The sequence below is a fragment of the Pleurodeles waltl genome, chromosome 3_1 (genome assembly GCF_031143425.1).
Source record: "Pleurodeles waltl isolate 20211129_DDA chromosome 3_1, aPleWal1.hap1.20221129, whole genome shotgun sequence".
NCBI lineage: Eukaryota > Metazoa > Chordata > Amphibia > Caudata > Salamandridae > Pleurodeles > Pleurodeles waltl.
In genome coordinates this window covers 1,346,637,208-1,346,661,603 of record NC_090440.1, presented here as the reverse complement: position 1 = coordinate 1,346,661,603, position 24,396 = coordinate 1,346,637,208, and the positions used below count along the sequence as shown (strand labels likewise).

General features: G+C 42.7%; 1 protein-coding gene across 1 annotated transcript; it reads right to left on the bottom strand.

The window, feature by feature from the left end:
• Positions 1-2,476: 2,476 nt before the first annotated feature.
• On the bottom strand, positions 2,477-18,468 carry TRAPPC4 (trafficking protein particle complex subunit 4). The gene is made up of 5 exons (XM_069224799.1): positions 18,243-18,468; positions 5,672-5,846; positions 4,747-4,850; positions 3,952-4,078; positions 2,477-2,752 (listed from the first exon to the last, which is right to left on the bottom strand). The coding sequence occupies exons 1-5, from the start codon at positions 18,415-18,417 to the stop codon at positions 2,674-2,676; spliced, it is 660 nt and encodes a 219-aa protein (XP_069080900.1). The 5' UTR covers positions 18,418-18,468; the 3' UTR covers positions 2,477-2,673.
• Between the last annotated feature and the right edge of the window lie 5,928 nt (positions 18,469-24,396).

The following is a 24,396-nucleotide window of genomic DNA, read 5'->3' as shown; positions in this document are numbered from 1 at the left end:
GTAAAACCGGTCATGTGCCAAGAGTCTATTTGTACTTTGAGATGAGAGTTCTGCTACTCTATACATGATGTACCACAGGGACCCGCCCCTCTGCTCACTATATAGAAAATAGGTACATTTGAAAAATATTTAAAGTTCAGCATGTAGTACAACTTGACACAGGTGTCAAGGTACTGATAAATGTCAGAACTCTCTCTAATCCCCCACGGAAGAGATAGATTGGTTTACCTTTGTTCCTCGCTGTTCAGGATGGGTCTTTTCGCCCCATCATTTAAAGATTTCACAAGTCACCACAAGTACACTACATTTCAGTTCTGCACCAAGGGTCATTGTACACACCTACACAAAAAAAAAAAACTGAAATTAGGATCTGCCTCCTCAGTCCAGGAGCAGAACTCTGAAACTACTTATTAGCCAAAATCCAAAGTATTACGAAATACTTGAATTTCAGAAATGTGGTGAATACTAGCTTGTTCTCAAAGTAAATATCACCCTACTGATGCCGACAGCCAGCTTGGAACAGCTATCTGCTGCCAGCCAACTTGTGGTCTGATGCAGACAGATACCTCTCTTACCGGGTGCCTGAGCCAAGAAGACAGATACAAGCCCTTCCTGGGACAAAACACCATAGCCTCCCACGAGGCTTTGGCAACCATAGTAGTTTACCATGGGCTCATAACAAGCTTCGCCCTCAACTGGAAGAAAACAGAGCCATCTCCAGCCGGTATGATAAACCTCATCAACCTTATTCCTTCATGTGTTCGCTTAATTAAACACTCAAACGCAGATGAATGGAATTTCACAGTGGTTGAGATCTGCTCTTTAGGCTGGTAAAATGGATGCCTTTAACACAGGCAGTCCCTACAAACTGCGATCTAAATTAAATATTTCCTGCCTGTGCTACTAATCATTTGTAGGATGACTGTAACACAAGTCACCAAAGTGGATCTCTGGCCCTCCCAGGCTTTCTCACCTCTCCTGACATACCCACCTCAGATGGCTAAGCATTGTGTCCCAAGACAAAACCACCTCTCTCAACACTCATGAACAATATGAAAACACTTTCCACGTAAGCTCAGCTATGACAACACTCTTCCCTGCATGCATTTGTGCACAAGTGTTAAGGATTTTTCTAATATGCAAATATTGAGTGACAAAATATTTGTGGGAATTAGTAATTTTGAAGATGCATATGACCGTAACCAATAAACTAACGATTTTGCACTTGAAATGAGATGATGGTATTATTTGGGAGTGTGAACAATAATGTAGTAAAGTTGTGCCATGTTTATATTGTGAGATGCTGTTCAATCAAATTGGATGTAGTTTCTGGAGTTCTGCTCATCAGACTCCTCCTCATTCCTCCCCACTCAGCAGCATGCTGCAAGTCTTCGCTCCTCATAGTTTCCGCCATACATGGAAATTATGTTAACAGATTGAAGTAAGAGAGAGAATAGGAAGTGTGTAGAGTATTTTAACTTTCCATCATGGACCAAAATTTTTATTTTGAAGGATTTTCCGCTGAAAGTTCCAGTGTGAACAAGCAAAAGAACATAACTCTAGGGGTGATTATTTACTAAATGTTTCATTATTGGATTGAACATCTCCAGAGTGTAGTTGCTGAGGAAACAAGCAGAAGGTTTCTCTTACCTTGAGAAATGACTTAGTGTTAGGAACCTTTTAAACTTACATAATTGTTTGTGATTTGCCAATGCAATCTAACCATGATCAAACCATGCTGAGTTTGCAGTGTTATTAATTAGAATGCATATAATGTGTAGAAAACCCTGGGTTTTGAAAGATCAGGGGCGATTTCTTATTTTCCGCTAGAGACTCTGTCCGACTTTTATTTTTCACTAACATCTGTCAGGACTCTTCATGACTCTGACATTTAAAATTTAGAGAGACTTCTATTAATTGACCAGAGACCCTTTATGATTCTATAATTCTGCATTATTGAGTCTTTATGACTAACACCTTGCAGTTCTTTAATGTTCTATGAATGACTCTATATTAAACCTTTAAAACTTAATTTTGTTCTTGAGTGGTGCCAGTTTCTAAAATGGTTTTACACTGGTAAATGTGTTTGATTGAAGGGGAGGGTGCTCTCTTACTGCAAGATCAACGAATAAGATTGCAAAGCTGAACTGCCTAAAGCAAATATTGGGGTTTTGCGATACAGGGGGTTCAGGAAATTATTTGGGTTCATCTCCCACATAGGCAAAGTCCTACTAGTCTGAGAAGATGCTGTGGAAACGCCACAGAGGGGTTTGAAGCTTCGTGAAAATGCTATCAATCTGACAAACATTGCCAATGCATAATTCATCTGCATCAAGCCTACCTGCTGAGGGCAGCCTGGTAATGGTTTTCAAGTTACGCAGAGCAAATGCAGGTTTAACGTGTTGTATACTGCCTGTGACTTCCAGAAAAAAACTATGCAGTCTCTGCCCTACTGGTCTAATTAATAGAGGCCAGCTCTACAACGCAAATGTTTATTATTTACAGGGCACAATAGCGAGCAAGGACAAATATAAGTTAATTTATAAATGTTCTTAAGGATACAAATATATTACACACAGTCCTGGGGGAGGAGCCCGGGCTGAGGACAGTTCTATTTGCTCAACCTCCTTGCCCAAGAAGGCGTCGGAGAGCAGAATCTGGGAGATTAACATTTTAAGATCCAGGGCCAAAGGTTCCAGCCTTTTCTGCAATTTCCAACGCCGCCTTTAGGTTCTGATCAAACAGCTCGCACCTGAAAGAAGGACAGCAGAAAAGGCGTTAAAAAGGGGGAGCAAAGACTCTCCATGCACTAACAGAGGCACATTTGAAGGTTTAGTGACTAATTAAAATAGAATCTCTCCGACATAAGTCACAGGTACTAGTGATATCTAATACAGACTACACAAGTCATTTGTCCACTGGACACGTACAAATACATAATTATACTGTAAAAAAAAAAAAAAAATATATATGTGCACTGAGGCTGCACACTCTCAGCAGCCTCTAAAACCAAATCACCCCAAGAGCTGCATCTTGAGATGGTTTCACAGCTGTACAACAAGCAAACGTACCAAGTAGACGAGGTGAAATGGGCCTCCCAAAAACGTATTTTTTTTGGGTGAAGTAGATAAGGCCATTTTTAAGTCATCTTGGGTGCTCCTTGCACGTACATAAAGAAAAGAATTACTTCTGCAAGGGCTGTTATCGGTAATTTAGATAGTAAAATCCCATGTGAGAGGGAGTTATTCGTTTATTTTGAAACAAATCAAAAGGTCTAACAGAAAGCCAGTGTGGGCTATTCCGAAGCTCCACGTGCAGAGTTCCCCCACCTCACTTTCTGTAGTGCAGGCAGCTTCCTCGTGTAAAACTATGACATTTATTTTGCACAATGTCTGCTCCTGGTGCAGAGTGCTCTCGGCTAGAGCGATCGTCTGAATGCATATTCCCTAAATTGGAGATTAGTCCTGTGATTTTCTTCCCCGCCACCCCCCCCCCCCCCCCACACCCACTCCCAAAAACACTCATATTGGTGGGCCGCGGTTACGTGCACTATCATCATGGGTTGAACTCGGATGAAACCATCAGGCTGTTGCATCATAGGGAATGCTTGGGTACAGCCAGAAGTTGGCTGGGAGACAAACGTTGTACCTTTTAACATGCCAACACTCATGGCGGCACTCCAAGTTCGATTCCCTTAAAAGATAAGGATAACATCCAATTCGGATTTTAACCTATTAATTATTTTAAAAACAATAGCTGGGGAAAGTTAGTTTGGCAGGATGGAGCTATTTTAGAATTCTACGTTATACATGTTCCTGCCATCCAATGGTTGGGCTCGGAATAGCACCTTGCTCTTTAGGGTAAAACACTTAGATTATTCCCACTGCCTTGAGGTTGAAAGAAAATAGAATACACCCACATTGCAAAAATTCCTGGCAGCTTCACCCGTACCTGATTGGCATCTCCAGCGAATAGAAAGGATTTTTTAATGCGTAATCTGAGTAGAGTTCATAGAGTTTCCGGAGAAGTGAGTCAATCCCGGCCTGTCGAGGGTCAGCCAGGATTACAAACTTGATCCCTGTGATAAAAGTGAAAGAAACGTTACAAAACCTTCAATTTGATGATAATAGGGATACTTTACTAGGGAGTAAGAAAGGCAGCATTTCAGAGTAAACACAAATACTGATCGCGAGAAACGAAGCAAAAGTGCTTTGTGCCATACCTAGTCTGCATATGAGAGAGAGAGAGAGAGAGAGAGAGAGAGAGAGAGAGAGAGAGAGAGACACTCATACAACCCTAATCAATACTGAAAGTAGAAGATGCATTATCTTTACAATCCTGGTCGAATTAGTCCACTTTGGTTTAAGTGTTTCCAACAAGCAAAATGCAACACCATACCAAACCCTATATAAATGAAAAAGATTGCCTTACACGAAGCAAGAATTCACAGGTCCCCAAGTTAAATTTTGCAGACCGCAAAAAGTGTTTTTTTTCATCCTTCTGTTCCAGTACAACTGCGAATACACACGTATGTGGAGCGGTACTCAAAAATCAGAATTGAACGCACGATAGTTTAAATAATTTGAAGAGGTGACTGCGATGCTGCCTGTGACACGGCGACCTTTGGGTGTCTCTCTTTGCTATTCGCTTTCTGAAGAGGAACAATACCTGTCCGTGTTTTGAGAGTCGAATCCAAGAGCACTTAGGAGAACGGAAGCACACTAGGCCCCGTAGAGAAACACTCACCGGTGAGAGTCTGGAAGCAGTGCAGTTTAAAGGTGTCGGTCTCCAACATTTCGATGCCGGAGCTTCCCAGCTCAGGAGACAGTTGAGATCCAATGGCAAACAATCTGTGGGAAATCAAAACCAGGATAGCAGATTAACGGTGGATGATGCGCTGGGGTGTGCGGCGCTACGCAGGCCGCCTAATAACGGGTGTAAAGTCCATCGTGACAACTTAAACTGGGCCATCCTGCCTTTTGTGTGCGTTCTATCGCAGCATGTTAACTTCCCTGCCTAGAGCTAATAGTCCCTTCAACAAACCAAACAACACTGCATTCCTGAAAGATTTACCGTTATCAGTCTACATTAGTGCTGCAAACGACTAAAATGCTGCTCGGTAGGCGCAGTTTGAATGAAGTTAACTGAGTTGAAGGCAGTAGGTCAACAAAAGAGACAGACTGAGCTGAGGAGAAAGGAAACAGCAGTAGAAGAAGGCAGTGTCGGAAGGACACGTGAAGCTATGACGACAGCTAGCAGCTACTTCACAGAACAAAATTCATACAACGATACTTGAGAATTTGGAAATAGTGACAATGGCCAGATTTTCAACAGCAACTTTCTGCATGCAGATAAAATAACAATTATTTTCTGTTTGCATAAAGGCACAACATATGCTTTCCAATCAGAAGCTAAAGGGTGCGCAAACACCCACCCCCTTTACTCATGTGATTGCACAAGGGCTACTGTTTCTTCGTTCAATGTTTGATTAAACACAGAGGATTGTTAAGGATCACCTGAAACATTCTGTACGCAAAAACATCACCGAACGACGTCTGGATCCCCAGGTAAGAGAATGTATGCTCTTAAAGGAGTGACAGAACCCAACCTGTAGAGCAGACGGGGGATCATGAATCAACGACCCACTGGATGACACTGAAGCGCTACTCACGAGTGGAACATAGATGCCAGCATGAGCTTCTCATTGGAGCTGAGACGGGGCCTCCCGAACCGGATGGAAACGGGGTAGTTAGCGGGATTGCTCAGGTATTCCAACACCTCCTTTCCATCAGCCGTATATTTCCCACTGACATCTGCACCGTTAATGGACAACACGCTGTGGCCAACTGCACCGTGAGGAGGTGGAACAAAGGGGAAGACAGCAAATTAAAAACTCACTTGGTTATGTGTCCATGCCACAGACAATCTCATACATTTATCAGACATAAGACACTTTACAAGAGGCTATTCTGGCAAATATGGCGCATCAATGAGTCACGGCATAGTACTGTAGTTTACCAGTGACCACCTTCCTGGATCAACCATTACAAAGACTCAAAAACAGTTGACTTTCTTAAATAACAAGAATGGCACTTCATCATTACATTGTCCCTCATTAGATGTTCCTTCCTTTTGTAGCGTCTTGGTGGAAAAAGGTTATGTAGGAAGACTGGATTCTTCAACTACTTCCTTTATTCTTTAAAGCAATAATTTATCCACATAATCAAATACTTCAAAATACAGTGACAGACAACGTGTTTCGTTCCAATGGAGGGAACTTCCTCAGGGCTCATATACTAATGCTCTGTGACTTCTAATGTTAATTATTCCTGTGTTTCATGGAATTCGCTTGTTAGGCACACCGTTAGACCAAGATGCCACACAACACCATGTGCAGATTATTTGTTGCATGGCCTACACATATCGGGTATATAATATTTTGACCACAAGAAGACGACAAGCTGATCATACGTCTGATGCCACTAACATCAAGGGCACGAATGAGAAGTCCATGGGAAACATAAATAATCAATGACATAATAAACGACTAAGCATTAGTATATGATGAGCCCTGAGGAAGTTGCCTTCAGTGGAATGAAGTGAATTGGCTGTGACTGTATTTTGAAATATTTGAAGAAACAAATAAAGAGTAATGACAGTAGTTGAAGAATTCAATCGATATTACTATATGAACTGAAAAATTATTTACCAAGATGCTACTAAAGAAAGGAACATCTAATGAGGGACAGTGTAATGATGAATTGTCTCTCGTTTTTCAAGAAGTAACATAAGACACATTCTGGGCCTTTATACTGATAATAGTGTTGTTCAGAACCTCCCTCAGAGCGCGCCATAGGCTACAGTCAGTTCATGGCATGAAATGATATTTCTGGTGAAACGTAATAATGTCTCTAATAACTTAATTACACTCACTGTGACTACTGCAGTGTCTCTCTCCAGAAATTTATCCTGTGAATCTTCCCGGATGTGGTCCTTGATCAACTTATATGTTAATGTGGTCTCACATGAATCTACTATAAGAACACCTGTACAGCCTTGAGAAAGCCCCAGGTTTAAACACTACTGGGGGGTGAAACACGTGTCAGCGTTTGCTCATTACCTATGTATGTTGAACTGGCTCTCTGTTATCCATGCAGTTTAAAATAAACTCTCATTGGATTTATTGAATGGACTGGATGTATTCACTATAACCAAAACTGGAATACTGAAGACATGAACTAATCAAATGAAGCATGGGTTTACCAATATTTTGCTACTAAACTTAATTTACAGAGGTCAACTTAAGGGGTCCACACCTTCTTGGTAACCCATAATCGCCAATAATAGGGCATTTAGAAAGAGTCTGGACTCTTTTTTTGGAGTACACATACTGATAATAGTGTTGTTTAGACCCTCCCTCAGAGCACGCCATGGGCTACAGTCAGTTCATGGCATCAAATGATATTTCTGGTGAAACGTAATAATGTCTCTAATAACTTAACACTCACTGTGACTACTGCAGTCAAGAGGATTAGACGCAAGCCAAAATCAGCCTCTGCACATGCTGCAGCTCTTAAAAGTTTTCCCACAAACGCCCCTATCTTGCTGCATCGGAGTTACAGTCCGTCAAGTCAGTGCACTTAAGCTGGAACCTGTTTCCAGCTGTCTTTCAAGCAATTTCTGCACTCCACGTATTCAAAGCGCACTCCCCTTGCAGGAACGTAATGATGGGCACTGTCCTCATGAGCCCTCACCCAGCATATGGGCCACCTCTAATAATATTTGATTTGATACGGTTATCATTTGCCACCTATCAAACTACAGTCACTTATCTATCCACCCGATCTGACACTGACCTAGGTACCATTAGTTTGTGACTACTTGCAGTATTTCTCGTTGAATACTCGTGTTGTTCAACAAAAACAAAAAGTCTCAATCTCTATGACTCAGGTTACACCGATTCCAATTTATATGGAAATACTGTGCACAGAACATGTCATTTTATAGCTCTGTGAGAGAAATCAAACGAATAGATGTTTTAGAGGCAAAGAACACTTTGGTTGGTGCTCAAGCACATCTTACATATGTTTATCAAGTTCCAACAAATTGCAGATTGATTATATCTTGATTTACTTACGACCCATTGTAGAACTAGATCCGAAGAGTAACACAAATTAGATTTACCAAGCCCATCCTGTCAATGAAAGGGCTTTTCATATTCTGAACTTGGAATCTAGTATTTCAAGCATAATAAAATATAAAATAGAAGGGAAAACTGCCTGCTTTTTATGAGAGTCTCTGACATGTCAATACTGCATTTATTTTCTGAAGGAGATATTTTTTTGTTTAATTGATTAAAAAAAACGTGCTTTCATTCCTCATGCAAATTCGTGTAAGGCCCGGTTGGCAATCTAAAGGCATTAGAAAGTGCATCTTTGTTTCCAGAATGAAATTTTGATTACATCTACAGTCCCTCGTCACTGTCATTACTTGTAGAATGAATCCCGCCTCCGAATCGGGAAAACATCAAAAGCACTGAGATTGCAAGCCCCACCCACCATAAACTGGGTGCCATAACAAGGCTGGCATCCTCTTGTTTTTTCCTTTCAGCATTCTAAGTCTGGCCGTACTGGAAGCGCTCTCTCCATATGTGAAAACTTGCAGTGTTCCCGATTACACTTCCCGTTTCAGTTGGAGGGCAAACGTGTGTTTCATGCACATGGATCGCCCTTCGTTTTGGACCACTGCAGTGAGTAGAGGTATCGAAGGTTTCCCTGAGCTATTTATGAAGCATGCTTTTAATCAAGTACGTTTATAAGTAGGTCGGTTCGGAAAGGGTGAGAGAAAAGAAAAACTTTGTTGTTGGACATTTTTTGGGGACCGGACTATTTTACAAAACAACATCGTTCTTGATTATTCCTGGTCCCAGACACACAGGCCAAAGTTTTCAGATTGGTGGTCGAACTAATTCGTTTCGGAACAAGTGGCAAGCATCGACTTCAGGTGAGGGGGCCCTGGACATTGTCTGAGCAGGGTCCCAGAAATATTTCTTGAGAGAAAGAAGGAGTTCAAGCCTTAATGGAGAAAACTGCAATCATCCCATTGTCATGGTCGGATTAAGGGTAGGGAATCTTCTCCATAATCTTTGAGGTACCCAAGGTGGATGGAGGCTATCAAATGGGCATAGATCACAGGAAGGTGAACAAGCCCTGGAAAAGCCAATATGTCTTGCCTATATAAAAGCGATTGTCTTTGCTAATGTCTTTTAGCTACATTGTACAGCAGCGTGACTATGCAGCATGGTGACAAGCAAAGTTAGAAAGAAAGCAATATGATGAGCAGCTCTTTGAAGAAAAAAAAAAAACAGAAATATATTAAAATAAATAACAGCAGGGTAAGGTAAAATCAACAAGAATAATAACTGAAGTGTGAAGAAAGCTCAGCTGGTGGCGTGTACTATAAATTGTCATATAAATGTTACAGCAGGTAAGAACTGAAAGGTCCAGGTACTCTTATGCCGTCACAAGAAGAGTATGCTACACTTGAAGGGAACACAAGCCTTAAATAAGCAAACGCTACATACAGTAAACGATTATGTTCTGCTCCTATGATTTAAAGTACAGGTCTCGGGAAAATGCTCTGCATTTCAGCTGAACCCCATGGGTTGCAGTGACACATTCAATAGACACTTTGAGTGCAGTGCCAGCCAAGGAGCTTAGTAGGAATGCCAGACACTGACTGAACTTACTGGCTGCAATATGCAATAGCAATCAATATGCTGAAACAAACAGGTGGCATTTTAAGGTACAACATACCACATCTGTTTTACACAACAAACATAAGTCTTGATGTATTAATTTAATCAATGTTATTGTATATATTAGATTAAAGTTTTGTAAAAGTGAAAGAAGAGTTTCAAACACTTAAAGCAACATCAATGCTCCAGCAACGATGAGGAAGGAGGAGGAGGAGAGATTGGGGAGCTGGAAAGAAAAGCAGCAACAACGTGAGAATCTGCCAAAAAATAAAAAGTACCTCAATCTGAGAGCCATTGTTGAAAGGACACATATGAAGCAATTTATCAGTGCTTGGTCCATGCTCCACACATCGGCCAAACAGAGGAATATAAATTAAAACTGAGAACCACTGCCCAATAAGAAGCAAGGAAATGAGAGTGACATCAAAGCCAACCGAAAGCATGTAAGGGGCAGTCTGTAATCCCATTATTTTAAACACAAGATCTGGTGGTGACAACACCTGTACTTTATAAGCAAAACCTAAAAATGGCAGAGAAACACCCTATTCAAAATGAGGACTCTTCAAGGAAGTATTCTGTTCGTTTTCCCCAATGAATTACTTCATGGTTATAGTTTACAGGATGGACACCTATTTCTACATTCCTATTGCAAGTTGCAACCAGAAGTTCCTGGGGTTCTGTACTTCGAGTCAGCATTGGCAGTTCAAGGTTCTCCCCTTTGGACTTCATTCAACCCCAAGAAGCCTTTACAAAGGCGAGGACTCTGATTGTGGCTCATTTTCATCTCCAAGGAGTTCTATCTATCCCTATCTAGGCTGGCTAATCCAGCATTCAATGGGTGTCAAAACTTTACAACTCTCAGAAACTACAAGGTCCTTCCTGAAAAGATATGGATTGCTTCTTAATGTACCAAACTGTCAACTCAAGTCATCCAACGACATGACCTTCATGGGAGCCAGGATGAGGATGGACTTAGGCAAACACTTCCTTCCTGTAATGAGGGTGGTCCGTCTTCATTCTCCATTATTGGCCCTGCTGTTTCTTCAGGAAGCTCCTGCAAGGAAGTTCACCGTCATTTGTCAGCCTGTATAGTAATGGATAAGACTTCGGGGGTTATTACAACTTTGGAGGAGGTGTTAATCCATCCCAAAAGTGACGGATATACCACCAGCCGTATTAAGAGTTCCATAGGATATAATGGACTCGTAATACGGCTGGTGGTATATCCGTCACTTTTGGGACGGATTAACACTTCCTCCAAAGTTGTAATAACCCCCTTCATCTTCTGCTACGGCATCTGCGGAAACAGTGGCTGGGAATGCCAATACCATTATGACTTCAGGTTAGGCTGAGCGGGGCTTGTGTTCTCAGTGCACCTGATGTTTTCCTGTCTCAGAGATGGGGTTCACCTTATACTTAATGACTGGGACAAGGAAGAGTAGGACTAGGAGTAATGAAGATTACTAGTGAGTAGTTGAGCCATATACAGGATCAGGATTAGACCTCAGGTGGCTACATAACCAACTGGGAAAAAAGTCTGCCCATCAGAAGTTTACTTGAGTACGTTTAGTAAACAGGTGGGTTGTAGGGTGACAGGGCTGGTAAGGACAGGAACGAGGCAGACACAGTGGCGACACTAGTTTTATATATTGAGAGCCACCTCTCCAGATGCAATCCCCGTCACTGCTCAATGCAACTGAAGCTTGTAGGAACAGACCCGCTGAACGTTGCACCGATATCCCGAAGTAAATATTCCTTGCACACACATGGCCAAAGAAACAAGACCTCGAGTAAGTGCAGTTTATGAAAATACTATCACTTACGTCTGACATTAAAATGCTTTAGGCACACACACCTCGTCATAACTGCTACCTTGAAATCCGTGCACTATTCCCATCTTCAGGTTCTTCAATTAGCTAACTAAACAATGGTGGAGAGTTCCAGTAATAAAATTATTATAAATGCATTCGGCAAATCAAAAGTCCACAAAAAGGGGACGGGGGCACCTTCTTTCAAAACATTTAGTGCTCCATGTAAACACGATTTACTCGATAATGCTTAATGCGAAACAGTATACATTGCCACCGTGACAGTACATTTCCCATGACAACCTGCGTCACACTCACGGGCAAAGCCGGTGCATTTTATGCAGTCTTTAGCAGCGGACGTATGTTGTTCCACTTCTCGAACATCAATGATAACAGCAAGCAGCAAACTCCCTTCAACTGATTCATTAGAAGAGATTCATCATAATAGAAACTAGCTAAAGTTTAATAAGCTAAATAATCACTTTGAATGTGCTTTTGATAGCATAATATACATTTTAACCTTCACTGTCACAATCAGCTGACATGCCTCTGTCTGTGCAAATAGCATGTTCCAAAATTCTTAGTTCTATAAAACAATGCCAGGAAACCTCTAAAATTGAACAAACTAATATATTATATTTACATAAACCATACATACCAAGTTCAGTCCTTAATACCCACTAGCCTATGCCCTAACTGCTTGGGCAAAAACAGGGCATTTAAGAAATTAGGTTGCATGGACTCCATCAGTTTTGAGAACACCTTTTTCAGGTAATTATATAGCAAACAAGCTTGCTGAAAGTAAAAAGAACACTTCACAAAAAATAAACAGGGTGGCCACATACAAGAAGCTGATCACTGAAGCAGATCACAAGAATCCATGGAGTGGAACAGGAAAATGTCTTCTCAGAAGCTGAACCAAGAAGAGGATTTACAGTGCTTTTGTAAAGGCTCAGTAAGTTGGGTGAATTTTGGCAGTATGCCATAACCTTTTACCTGTTATCATAACACATGTATATACATATTAAGAAATGCAGTGACCACTGAGGGCAGACAGCAGAAGGCCCTCAACTGAAATCATTTAAAGTTTGTTTGCAGGGTGTTAAGCTCTTGGGATTTGATAACGATAGCACCTATGCGTATACAGACAGTCTAATTTACAGGCTCTTTGAGATACGGGCCATTATGTGAAGTGAGTTTGACAAATTACAGACGCTCTCAAGACAAGGCATAAAAGCTTCTAAGGTCTTGAAACAATAGATTGTTCTAAAGGTGCTGGTAGGATCATGCACAGGATGCAGTATGGAGTGCACCATGCAGATAACGTTCGAAACCCCAAAATATGCCAATGTGAGTGTACTGAAAAGGGGCAGTGGGATAAAGCAACAACTGTACAGATCTTTGTGTAAGGGTGTATTCTGGCTCTGTCATACTTGTTATCAGGACTTGCCTATTGCTGCTCCAATTTAGGAAAAAATTGAAAACTACACAACAATGACTGTCCAAAGTCCTGCTTCCTCTCCTATTACTTGTTGACTTTAAGCTTGTCTTTGACCATGTACAGCACTCCACAGTCTTTTAGCTAGGATTGCACTATAGAAATAGCGTATACATCATTCTCTGTCTTAAGTTCCATTGCTGCCTTGACATTGTGGGATAGTGTCCACCACAATTCTTGCACCCTAAAATGTTACCTTAGCATTAGCCCATGGATTGATGATTCGGAAACAGTGTTAAACTTCAATGTTACGGGGTACTGTGTCCCCAAGGTAAGGCATCTACCAATATATCCCTTTGACTCTCCTATACAGTAGTAAGGAGCATTTGTTTTTTATACACTGCAGTCCACACTTGATGGGAACATCACCATGCAAATTAGCTAGTACCACTTTGGTTGTCTCTAAACCATATTGCATGAGGCTAATGGCTATTTTCACTATTGAAAGCTGGCAGGGTAGCAGCTTGATGCAGTGATAAATAGCAACACGTAATGGCAGGTGTGGGAGCACTAGACAAACTGATAATGCATGCCCATGTACATGGAGTCATTACACATGGAGAGAGGAAGAGGGAGGAGGGGGGATAACTATGGAGGAACACTCCGTACTTAGCTCCCTATAATTCAAAGTACACACGAAAGTACGGGGTTCTCTAGAAGCGGACGTCGCGGATATTAGCGTAGTCCTAGGTTGTATGTATTCCTATTTGGAAGGGTAACGTCAGTGGAATGTCAGTTGGAAATTACCGAGTGGAACAGCGAGGGGAGGGAAGAAGGGAATTTCCTTTTACGGACTAGGTGGTCTCACACACTATATAGTGTCATGCTTCATCATTTGACCACCTAGACCCACCCAGGTAGGACAGTGCCACCTGGGCGGACTCAACCTCACTGTTAAAGGAACAGGAGGGAGTGCGTAAATAAACTTGTTTCTGGAAAGATCGGGATCCAGCTAATCTACTGAAAAACTAAAAACACCTAAGCAGACACCTGTGAAGAGCAACAAATTTAATGGTGGTGTCTGTTTGGTGTAGTTAAAAAGGGGGGTTGGGACACCTCTGTGAGGACAAGGACTCACAGGGTCACCTAACTAATTACTAGCCAACATGTTTCTGCCCTCAAAAGTGAGCCAATGAAGGTCTCGGGGCATTCGTCAGGGCCTAGGATCCCTACGTCTCACGTTGGAGGAAAATACTCTATGGGGAAATCAAAGAGTGAGAAAATGAAAAAAGAATGATCTACATTACCCAAGGAATTACCTTGAGGCGGCCCTTTTCTTAGAGGCAGCTAGCCTCTGGTATCCAGGAGGGGGAGTGTCCCCTTATAGTCACACATACATCAAAAGGGACGCTCGCCGTGCGCCTACTTCGTCCTCTCCTTGGACCTCTGTCACAAGCGGTCCAAGGAGAGGACGAAGTAGGCGCACGGCGAGCGTCCCTTTTGATGTATGTGTGACTATAAGGGGACACTCCCCCTCCTGGATACCAGAGGCTAGCTGCCTCTAAGAAAAGGGCCGCCTCAAGGTAATTCCTTGGGTAATGTAGATCATTCTTTTTTCATTTTCTCACTCTTTGATTTCCCCATAGAGTATTTTCCTCCAACGTGAGACGTAGGGATCCTAGGCCCTGACGAATGCCCCGAGACCTTCATTGGCTCACTTTTGAGGGCAGAAACATGTTGGCTAGTAATTAGTTAGGTGACCCTGTGAGTCCTTGTCCTCACAGAGGTGTCCCAACCCCCCTTTTTAACTACACCAAACAGACACCACCATTAAATTTGTTGCTCTTCACAGGTGTCTGCTTAGGTGTTTTTAGTTTTTCAGTAGATTAGCTGGATCCCGATCTTTCCAGAAACAAGTTTATTTACGCACTCCCTCCTGTTCCTTTAACAGTGAGGTTGAGTCCGCCCAGGTGGCACTGTCCTACCTGGGTGGGTCTAGGTGGTCAAATGATGAAGCATGACACTATATAGTGTGTGAGACCACCTAGTCCGTAAAAGGAAATTCCCTTCTTCCCTCCCCTCGCTGTTCCACTCGGTAATTTCCAACTGACATTCCACTGACGTTACCCTTCCAAATAGGAATACATACAACCTAGGACTACGCTAATATCCGCGACGTCCGCTTCTAGAGAACCCCGTACTTTCGTGTGTACCATGTACATGGAGTCACATCTCTGGACATCTATCCATGAAGTGGAAAACGTTTTGCATGATATCTTGGACAACCTTTGGGGATGGAGCCACCAAGTATAGTCTTTATATCTTCCTTTCTTTATTTTTCCTTTTTCTTTTCTTCTTTTTTTTAATTTTACTTTTTGTCACGCCATCAGCTCTAATGCTAATACTTTATAGTACAGGTACAGAGCCTATAAATGCCCTTACTTCTCCTAGGAAGGTTCTATATAATTTTACAACTTGTTGTGTGCCCTGAAGAAGATGAGTGACCTCTCTCGTGCGTCGGCACCACCATTAAGGACAAGGACGGTCTATTGGAGTTAAACCCCTGTCTTCACAAACATCTCCTGCTACCAATGGATACCAGCCTTTATTAAACAATCATGATCATGGTGTATATGCATTAAAACAGGAGCAGAGAAACTATCATGACTATATAGCCTCTCTACATTGTGGACCTGCAAATCAAGTGACATTGTTTGAAAACACCAAGGGATTATTATGGGCTATTTGCTGTGAAGGTGTATCTGTTTTTCCCCTTCTTTGTGGCAGCTCCCACCACAATAAAGTGTTACAAAAGCCATGTCAAAACAAGACACGCATTGGCGAAACCAAAAGACTCACCCCAAAAAAATGTTAGATCGGTTGGCTTTGCCAGTGCATGTTTATTTTCTTGCTTCCCATAATCTTGTTGAAAATGGTTACACTGATTTTTCCATTAGGAATATTTTTTGGAAATACTAGCATGCATCAACACATTTAACTAAGTGACGCTTCAAAGAAATAGCTCCTAAAATTTCCTACTTGCATTTTTTTCTGGACATTTTATTTTGAAAGCCAAAGAATCATAACTCTTGCTTACAAGCTTCTGCAAACATTTACATCTAATCAGAAAGCATTCTGAGAGCATTATACTTAGCCTCATATTGTTAAACTTTTCAAACATGTGTGCACACTTTTCTTTTTTTTTTTTACTGGAATCACTGCCAGTAGGGCAGTGTGACCGTAAAACATTTTTTAACAGCACTCACCCTAATAATGAAGGCTTTTCATTAGTGAACCGTAAATACAAGTTCGAACAGCATTTTGAAGGGGCACACATATTACTTCAAAAGCAGACACTTCCCTTCTCTGTAAACTGTCAGCAGCAAAAGGGTTTGGGCTGCATGGGGTTGAGCCTACTTGTCCCAAGGACAAAATAAATATGTAAACTTGTTGCCCTTGACCCCAAACAATATGTCACAGGCACCCGGTGATGCACCTAAATACTATTGTTGTAATATAGTTGTAAATTATGGGGAACCTATAATTTAGAGGGAATGTAGTAATGGTTAGAAATTATAGTTTATTAATAATGGTAGATCCTTCTCCCCTATTTCTGGAATGGTAGATTTGGACTGTTGAGAACAGGAGGGTGGATTAGAATGTTGGTGAAGCTGTGAGAGGAAGGTGAACAAGTAAGTTGTGTAGAGGGCAGGAAGAATTGAAGCAGTGGAGATTCAAATAAAGTCTGACTTCTGAGAATAGTGCGCTGTATTCGACTTTATATCAACTATCCCACTACCTGAATACTGATTCTGCCTACTCTGTGCTAATGTTATCGGATGATGCACCTAAATACTATCCCACTACCTGAATACTGATTCTGCCTACTCTGTGCTAATGTTATCTGGGGACGGCAAAACAAACTAGATACATGATTAGTTCCTATTAAGAATCAAGAGGGCACAGAGAACTAACAGAAGGCTCCTGAGAAAAGATACAGTTTTGTGATCAAGCTAGGATATCCGAATACAGCAAGAACAAGGTCAATGGAAATAAACAAACCTGATTCTGCTACACTGTGTGCTGCATAATAACAAACAGTGCAGGGAGAAGACTTAAAGACTTCCGTTTTTTTATGGCTGCCAGGCCTAAATAGAGACCTAGTAAACAAGAGATGGGAAAACACACTTCCGTGTGTCATAGGAAATTTGTTGCAAAAATAGCGCAATATCAGTGCATACAGTGTAATGGAGTGTAAATATACGTTCTGCACGCTGTTGATGTTGTTCAAAAAATGAATGCTCAAAAATCCTCAACAGACTAGATCATCGGTAGTATACGGACACGTACATACGGGAATGTTTATGACTCCCTGTTAAGGGTGTTAAATTCGTGATGAGACATCCTGTCAAATTAACTGACAAATGCGCGGGTTGTAGCCTCTGCATCGGTATACGAGCGTTTTCGATCTTACCTGTTCTCTGTTTTCTTCCGACAGCACATTTAAAATGTACTTTGCATGACAAATATTTCACCAAAGTGGCAGTATCAAAAGTGGGAGGAAAAAGGGCACTGGGCTAATAACACCAGCTGTAAATATGTGTAACATGCACCTGAAAGGGTCAAAACCCACGGAATTAGATGTGCAATTGGGGAGCGTGCGGAAAAAGCAGTGGGCTTATGCTACAGCTGCAAAGATTTGCAGCACCATTCCGTTAACGGCGGGAGCGTGCGGAAACGGGACAGTAAACACAGGCAGCACAGAGCAGCGAGTACCCTGAAGGTCATAGGCTCCTTTCAATCAAACACGCACAAAGTGTCAGTGAGCTAGTTCTGTGATTGAATGTTCCAAACGCCGAAATCTCGATGTACTATGTGCAATCATAGTCTATGAACAGAGCTAGTGTGCTCAACATTACCACTAGATCTGCTGATACCCCGACTAGAAGGTATTTGTGCAAGCCACTGTACATGTCCCGATAGTGCCAAGATAGGTCATAAAGTGGACTCTGCAGCAGAGATGGGTAACAGGAAGTCAAAGTCCCAGGTAAGGTCACTCTTTAAATGTGGACGTTTGAGTGTGATCGTGCGCGCGTGCATCTTACCATGCTCAAGCTAGACAAGAAAAACATTTACTTTCTAGAGAAAATAACGCTGAGCTGGTAATAGAAGGTTTTGACCCAACACAATAAATGTAGAGAATTAATTCTATGGTTCCTCTTCTTCTTGGTCTACTCACCTCGGATCCCATCTCTCTGCCCAAAGGACACTAGCACCCGCTCGTCGTGCACCTTGAGCACGAGCTCCAGAGGGAAACTGAATGTCTTTTCTGTTTCGGAGCGGGGAAGAAAGTGGTCGAGCTGGTAAATGAGTCCCCCAGCCTTATTGACCAGAAAAACACTGTAAATCGCCATTTTGGTGCAGGCGGTAAAAACATCCGCCCACGTTCAAGGAACATCCGGGTTAAGGCGAGCCCACGGCAGTAGTTCCACCTTCCGGGCATAGAGTTCTTAACTTCGGCTAGAACGCGAACTCATTTAATAACAGTTGGCAGCTGTGTGCGCCATGCTGCTGAGGAGAGCATGTTTAGGATACTTCGCATTTCTATGTACAGTGCAAAACCTGGCTCAGAAAATACTGCATTAAGATATTCTGCGCCCTCTAAAAGAAGGCGAGGACAAACATGGTCTTTGTCTGACAGCGGAGCACTGTGAATAAGCAATATGATGGAATGAACGTTTTTCTAGCTTTTGTGTCAATAATTTTCAATTCTGTTAAGGACACATAGGTGACGATTATGTCTCTCTATTCTTGACTTCCAAATTCAGCAGCCAATCACATTTAATAAAACAAAAGCTACATTACCCATGTCCCCCAGAACACCTCATTTCACATTTTCCAATAGCATGCAAGCACCCCACATAAGTACAGATGCCACCGTTTTGTGTCCTCTTTCTTTGTAGGTTAATGCCATAGTATTGAATACTTCACTGGGAACATGGTAATAGTCACCAGTTCCACATGGCTCCAAACATGGATTCCATAGCTTCCAGACAATCCAACAGGGATGTCAAACAATCAACAAGGACTACGGTCAAATTCTGGACCAGATTTCAAGGAAAGAAACTAGCCAACGAGCCCTGTATTAACTATGCTCCGGTAGACGTCCTGAACCAGATCAGAAGAAACAGCTCAACCGTTCTTATGTTAGTTTCCTGCAATACAAGAAAATCAATGTAACACTGAAGTCAGTCGTTCAGAAAGGACGGCACCAATCAATACCTGGTTATTACAATTCTCATACATATTAATGAAATAGAATTGAATAGAAAGTGAAGGATAATCCTCACCTCCGTGTCCTTAATTCTTGACGCAAAAGCTAGAACATTTTTCATTCTATTTCAGGACTACAGGCTCTGATTATGCTAGTTCAAACCTGTGTCATCACCACAGACGCCACATCTGCAATAGACTTAAAATAAAACTTTTGAAACTTAGATTCTGACAACCAGTCTGTAGCTCTCATAATGTCCTCCATACGGGACCCTAACATATGACTTGGATGCCATAGCTCCTCTGGCTGAGTGAGCACCAAAAACGGAGTAACATCAAGGCCAGCTTCTGCAAGCAGCCAACTTACCCACCTGGCTAAAGTAGCAGAAGACAATGGTCTAAAAGGTTTCTGCAATGCAATGAGTAAGTGCCCACCAGACTCCTGTCTCACATCGCAAGTAGAGATTTCATAATCTTTCAGATATTGAACTACACACAGTTGATTATTATCCCTAAAACATGTGTAGGTTATCGATCTGGAATTAAACTTGGCCCGTTGCATGATAGTGAATGTAACACCTTCCAGAGAATAAACTCCGCCTGCAAGGTGTAGAGCCTGCACATCTGACATCCTCTTACATGAAATCAGGCATAGCGACATAGCTTAGTGGAAAGTTGTTTACGCAACAAGTACCTGTTTGCCGGCCATTGCTCCAACAGTTGGAGCACAACATTCACATCCTAACGGGAGTCATACTTGGATATCGGAGGATTGGCCATATGAATACCTCTCATCAATTTGCATACCAGTGGGTGCTCGCCAACCGGCTTACCGTCCACCAGAATGAGTCCTGCTGAAATCGCAGACCTAAAATTATTTACAATCCTATATGATAAACCCGAGGAGGCCAGCTCCGAAAGGACGTTTATTACCATACAAGACCCCGCGCCCACAGGATCAATACTTTGTTTGTTGCACCAGGCACACCATCTCCTCCAAGCTGAGGAATATCGTTTGTGGGTGCTACCAAACCAGGCTTACCTGATGAACACAGCAGCTTGTGGCCAATTGCCTGGGGTGTACCATCTTTCCCTGAAACCATCCAAGCCAAAAACTGGAGTTGATCTGACAGAACTAGTGGATGAGGGAATCATTCTGGGTCTTATAAGAGATCCAGCTGGGCAGGAAGTCGAACTGGAGGAGCACTCGCTAGAGATAGGGCTTCCGGGAACCAGGCTTGAGCCCTCTAAAAAGGAGTCACAAGAATGGTCACTGATTTTTGACGTCTGAGCTGAGTCAGGACCCTGAGAATCATAAAGAATGGGGGAAAGGCGTAACTCCGGAACTGAGATCAGTCCTGGAGAAACGCATCCGTGGCCTGGGTTTCCGGCTCTGGACGCCAATTGAAACATTGTGCAAGCTGCTGATTGAGCCGAGATGCGAACAGGTCCATATTGCATGGACCCCATAATCTGGAGAGTTATTGGAATACTAAAGGGTTCAGTTTCCAGATGCTGACATCCCGTAAATGACAGGACTGCCAATCTGCTATCAGTTTGTTCTTGCCTGGGAAATACTCCTCTGTGAAAGATATCCAATGACTTAGCCAGAAATGCCAGAAATCCTTGGCAATCTCCACCAAGAACCTGGATTTTGTTCCACCTAGCTCGTTGACTTAACAAACCGCAGAGATGATGTCCATCCTCAGCAAAATACAACAATCCGTCTTCACAGGGGGGAGACTCCTGATGGTGAAAGAGCCCACCAGGAGTTCAAGGCAATTGATATGGAGATTGCTTTCTGTCTCCGACCAACGACCCCCTGCTGTCAATGTTCTGCACTTGGCCCCCCAACCCAAATGGCTGCATCTGATTCTATCACCATTTCTGGGGCTGTGCCAAAAAGGGCTCTGTCATTCCAGGACTCCATGTGTTCCAACCACCAATTCAGTTCCGACCTGACTTCGACCGACAAGGGAACCGGATCTGAATAAGACAGCCCTTTCCTCAGATGTTGAATTTTCAATCTCCGAAGCACCCTTTAGTGGAGGGGCCCAGGTAAGATGGCCTGGATCAAGGAGGCCAAAAGGCCTACGATCCTGGCGATCAATCTCAATGACTCAGTCTGTCTGCATAATGCATACGTCAATTCCCTCTTGATGTTGCAAATCTTCTGGAGGGGCAAGACCAATTGTCTTCCAATCAAATCTATCTGGAAACCCTGAAATTCCATATGTTGCGCTGGGGACAAGACCGACTTCTGTGAGTTGATTAGAAATCTCAAACTCTGCACAAGTTGGACAATCCAAGACAAATGGGTCTTGAGTGTCTGAGGATCTTGGGCCATCAAAAGAAGATCGTCTAGGTATACAATTAGACGGACTCCTTGAGCTTTCAGTGATTCCACTACCGGCCTCATCAGTTTGGTGAAGCACCAGGGAGCTGATGACAGACGGAAGAGTAGGGACCTGAATTCTAGACATTGACCTCGCCAGTGGAATTAAAGGTATTGTCTGTGAGATGGGAAAATGGGACCTGATAGATAAGTGTCCTTTAGTTCAAGTGGACCATCCAGTCGCCTTCCTGAAGAATATCCTTTATTAAGTGAATGCCATCCATTTAGAAATGTCTGTACAAAATCCAGACGATGAAATCTTTCAGGTTTAAACCCAGTCAAAACCCTCCTCCTTTCTTTTCGACCAGGAAAATGGGACTTAGGAACACCCAGGTGTGGGGACCCAAAAAAGGAATTGCTCCTTTGTCTAATAGTGTTTTAAATTCTATAAAAAAACTGTTCTGTTTGGGAACAATACATTTGTTTTGGAGGGGCAGTCTGGACTGATGTTGTAAAACTCTAGTTTGAATCCCAAAACGGTTTCCAAGACCCAAGGGTCCCTGGAGATCTGTCTCCAATTGTCTGGGAACAGGCCCACTCTTCCCCTCAAGAGCAACTTGGAAAAAGGAATAATGCTTACCAGAAGATCCTGTTCTTGGCTTGTTCCCTGCTGTACGCGTCGTCTGCCGTGGTGGAAGCGGAACTGGCCATCTCCGGCTCATGTAGGGTAGAAGGTGTGTTCCGCTTGTTCACCATACCAACCACCTCTGCCACTGAGGAGTAGCCTTGAAGAGAGCCTTGGGGATTTCCTCAGCCTGACGCCCGCCCTCCGTAACGTCCGGCCCTGCCAAAAAGGCCTCTGCAGAATACTTTGTTGAGTGACATTTGGGCCTTGTCAATAGTGGCGTAAATGAAGCAGAATCTGGAAAGCTCCTTAACAAAGGGGCCTCCAAACAACAGACCTTCGGCCACTGGACAGGCTACTGAGGTGGCTAAGTCATGAAGCTTTGGATCTGTCCTCATAAGAATAGATCTCCGGCGTTCCTTTGAAATAGAGCAGTTGGTGTTGCCCAACAGACAAACTGCTCTCTGTGCCCAAATGACGAAGGGCCACATGTATGAATATTTGGAATTGCGATTCCCTAATTGCGATTCCATGCAAATCGCAATTAGGGAATTGCAATTCCAAATGTAAGAAACTCAATTGAGTTTCTTTTGCAATTCCCGGTGGTCCGCAAATAGACCTGCCTCATTAATATTAATGAGGTAGGTCGCAATTGGCAACTTCCCGGGAATTGCAAAAATCACAGGGATGGTGGCCTGTTGGTGTCAGCAGACCACTGTGTCTGTGATTTCTTTTAAATTAAGCAATCCTTTTTTTTTAATGCAGCCCATTTTCCTTAAAGGAAAATAGGCTGTGTTTAAAAAGAAAAAAATGAAACGTTTCAGTTTCATTTTTTAGGAGTAGGCAGTGGTCTGTGGGACCACTGCCCGCTCTTAAAAAACGTTTTCACATGCTTTCACAAAAGGGAAGGTGTTAGCACCAATTTGAAATTGGTGCTAACTGCGACTGTTTTGCAACATGCATTCACGGTCACAAAACAATCACCCATACCATTTAGATTCGGTATTAGGAAGGGATGCCCAGGACACGCCCCTTCCTAATACCAAATCGCGAATCCCAAATTGCGATTCGGTAACAGGCTACCGAATCGCAGTTTGGGCTTTGTACATCCCAAAAAGCATTTTGCTAGTCGCAAACGGCCCGATTCTGCGAATCGTCCCATTTGCGACTAGAAAAATGCTTTGTACACCTTGCCCCAAGTCATCTAGATCCACTGGAGAATTGGATTATTTGGCCTGGTATGCCAACTGTAGAATGTTTCTTAATGGTCAAGCCATGTACAGGAGCTTGTCCTGGTAATTTCAGCATGCCTTGTCAAAGCCCTTCTTAGGGTCCTTAACATATTTTTTTTTAATAAAGGTGACCATTGTCACCAGGAGTAGCTGCATCTTTGCCTGCTAGATCTGGATGGGGGCATTTATTGTGCAGGCGTACACAAAGCTCTTTATGAAAACTCAGAGGGGTTCCTGCACATACTCCGCAACCTCTGGAGGAGGAGCCCAGTTAGATTGCATGGGGTGAATTATTTCCAAAGGATCGAAGGTTAGTATCCTAGGAATCTTGGACTGGACACTTTTCTTTTTACTAGGGCATGAATTGTCATCTTCATCGCTATCCTCATCATGTGAGGAGGAGTCTGACCCCTGACAATCAGCAAATGATGAATTGCGCGAGTGAGAGGACCCTCGACGGGGAGGGGAATTATAATCATGCTCAGAGTCTTGCTTATGCCTCAGTTGCTCAAATGCGTCAGCATGTATATCAGGCTGGGTCTTAGCTTTGAATTTTCCCTTTTTTGAAGGGGCAGCTCCATCTCCTGTTGGAGGGATCATGGGTTGCCAGCCCTGTTGCCGTGTATAATCACACAAATGCCCAGAAGGACCCAGCACCCGTACGAGGTCTTTTTTAACTGATTGCTGGACATTGCAATCAAGAGCATACGCCAAACCCATTTCCCGCTGGTCACCAGCTTCATCAGAGTAGTACTCTACCCGAGCCTCGTAAGGCTCTCATTGTGCCATTCTCTTGACTTTTTTAAGATTTGAGATAAGATCAAGAGAGAAAGAAGGGGGAGTGGGACCCCTGCCAGGTGTGGTATGTTGAGTAGTGAGCATGCAGCAGAGTATGGAATTCTAAGTGGTAGTCCTGATGTCATCTTTG

Coding starts and splice junctions, on each gene's coding strand:
- TRAPPC4 (XM_069224799.1), bottom strand. CDS start 18,417: ATGGCGATTTACAGTGTTTTTCTGGTCAATAAGGCTGGGGGACTCATT. Junction 4,851..5,671: donor CTGGCATCTATGTTCCACTC/GTGAGTAGCGCT, acceptor GATTTCCCACAG/ATTGTTTGCCATTGGATCTC. Junction 2,753..3,951: donor TCGCTGGAGATGCCAATCAG/GTACGGGTGAAG, acceptor TCCTTCTTTCAG/GTGCGAGCTGTTTGATCAGA.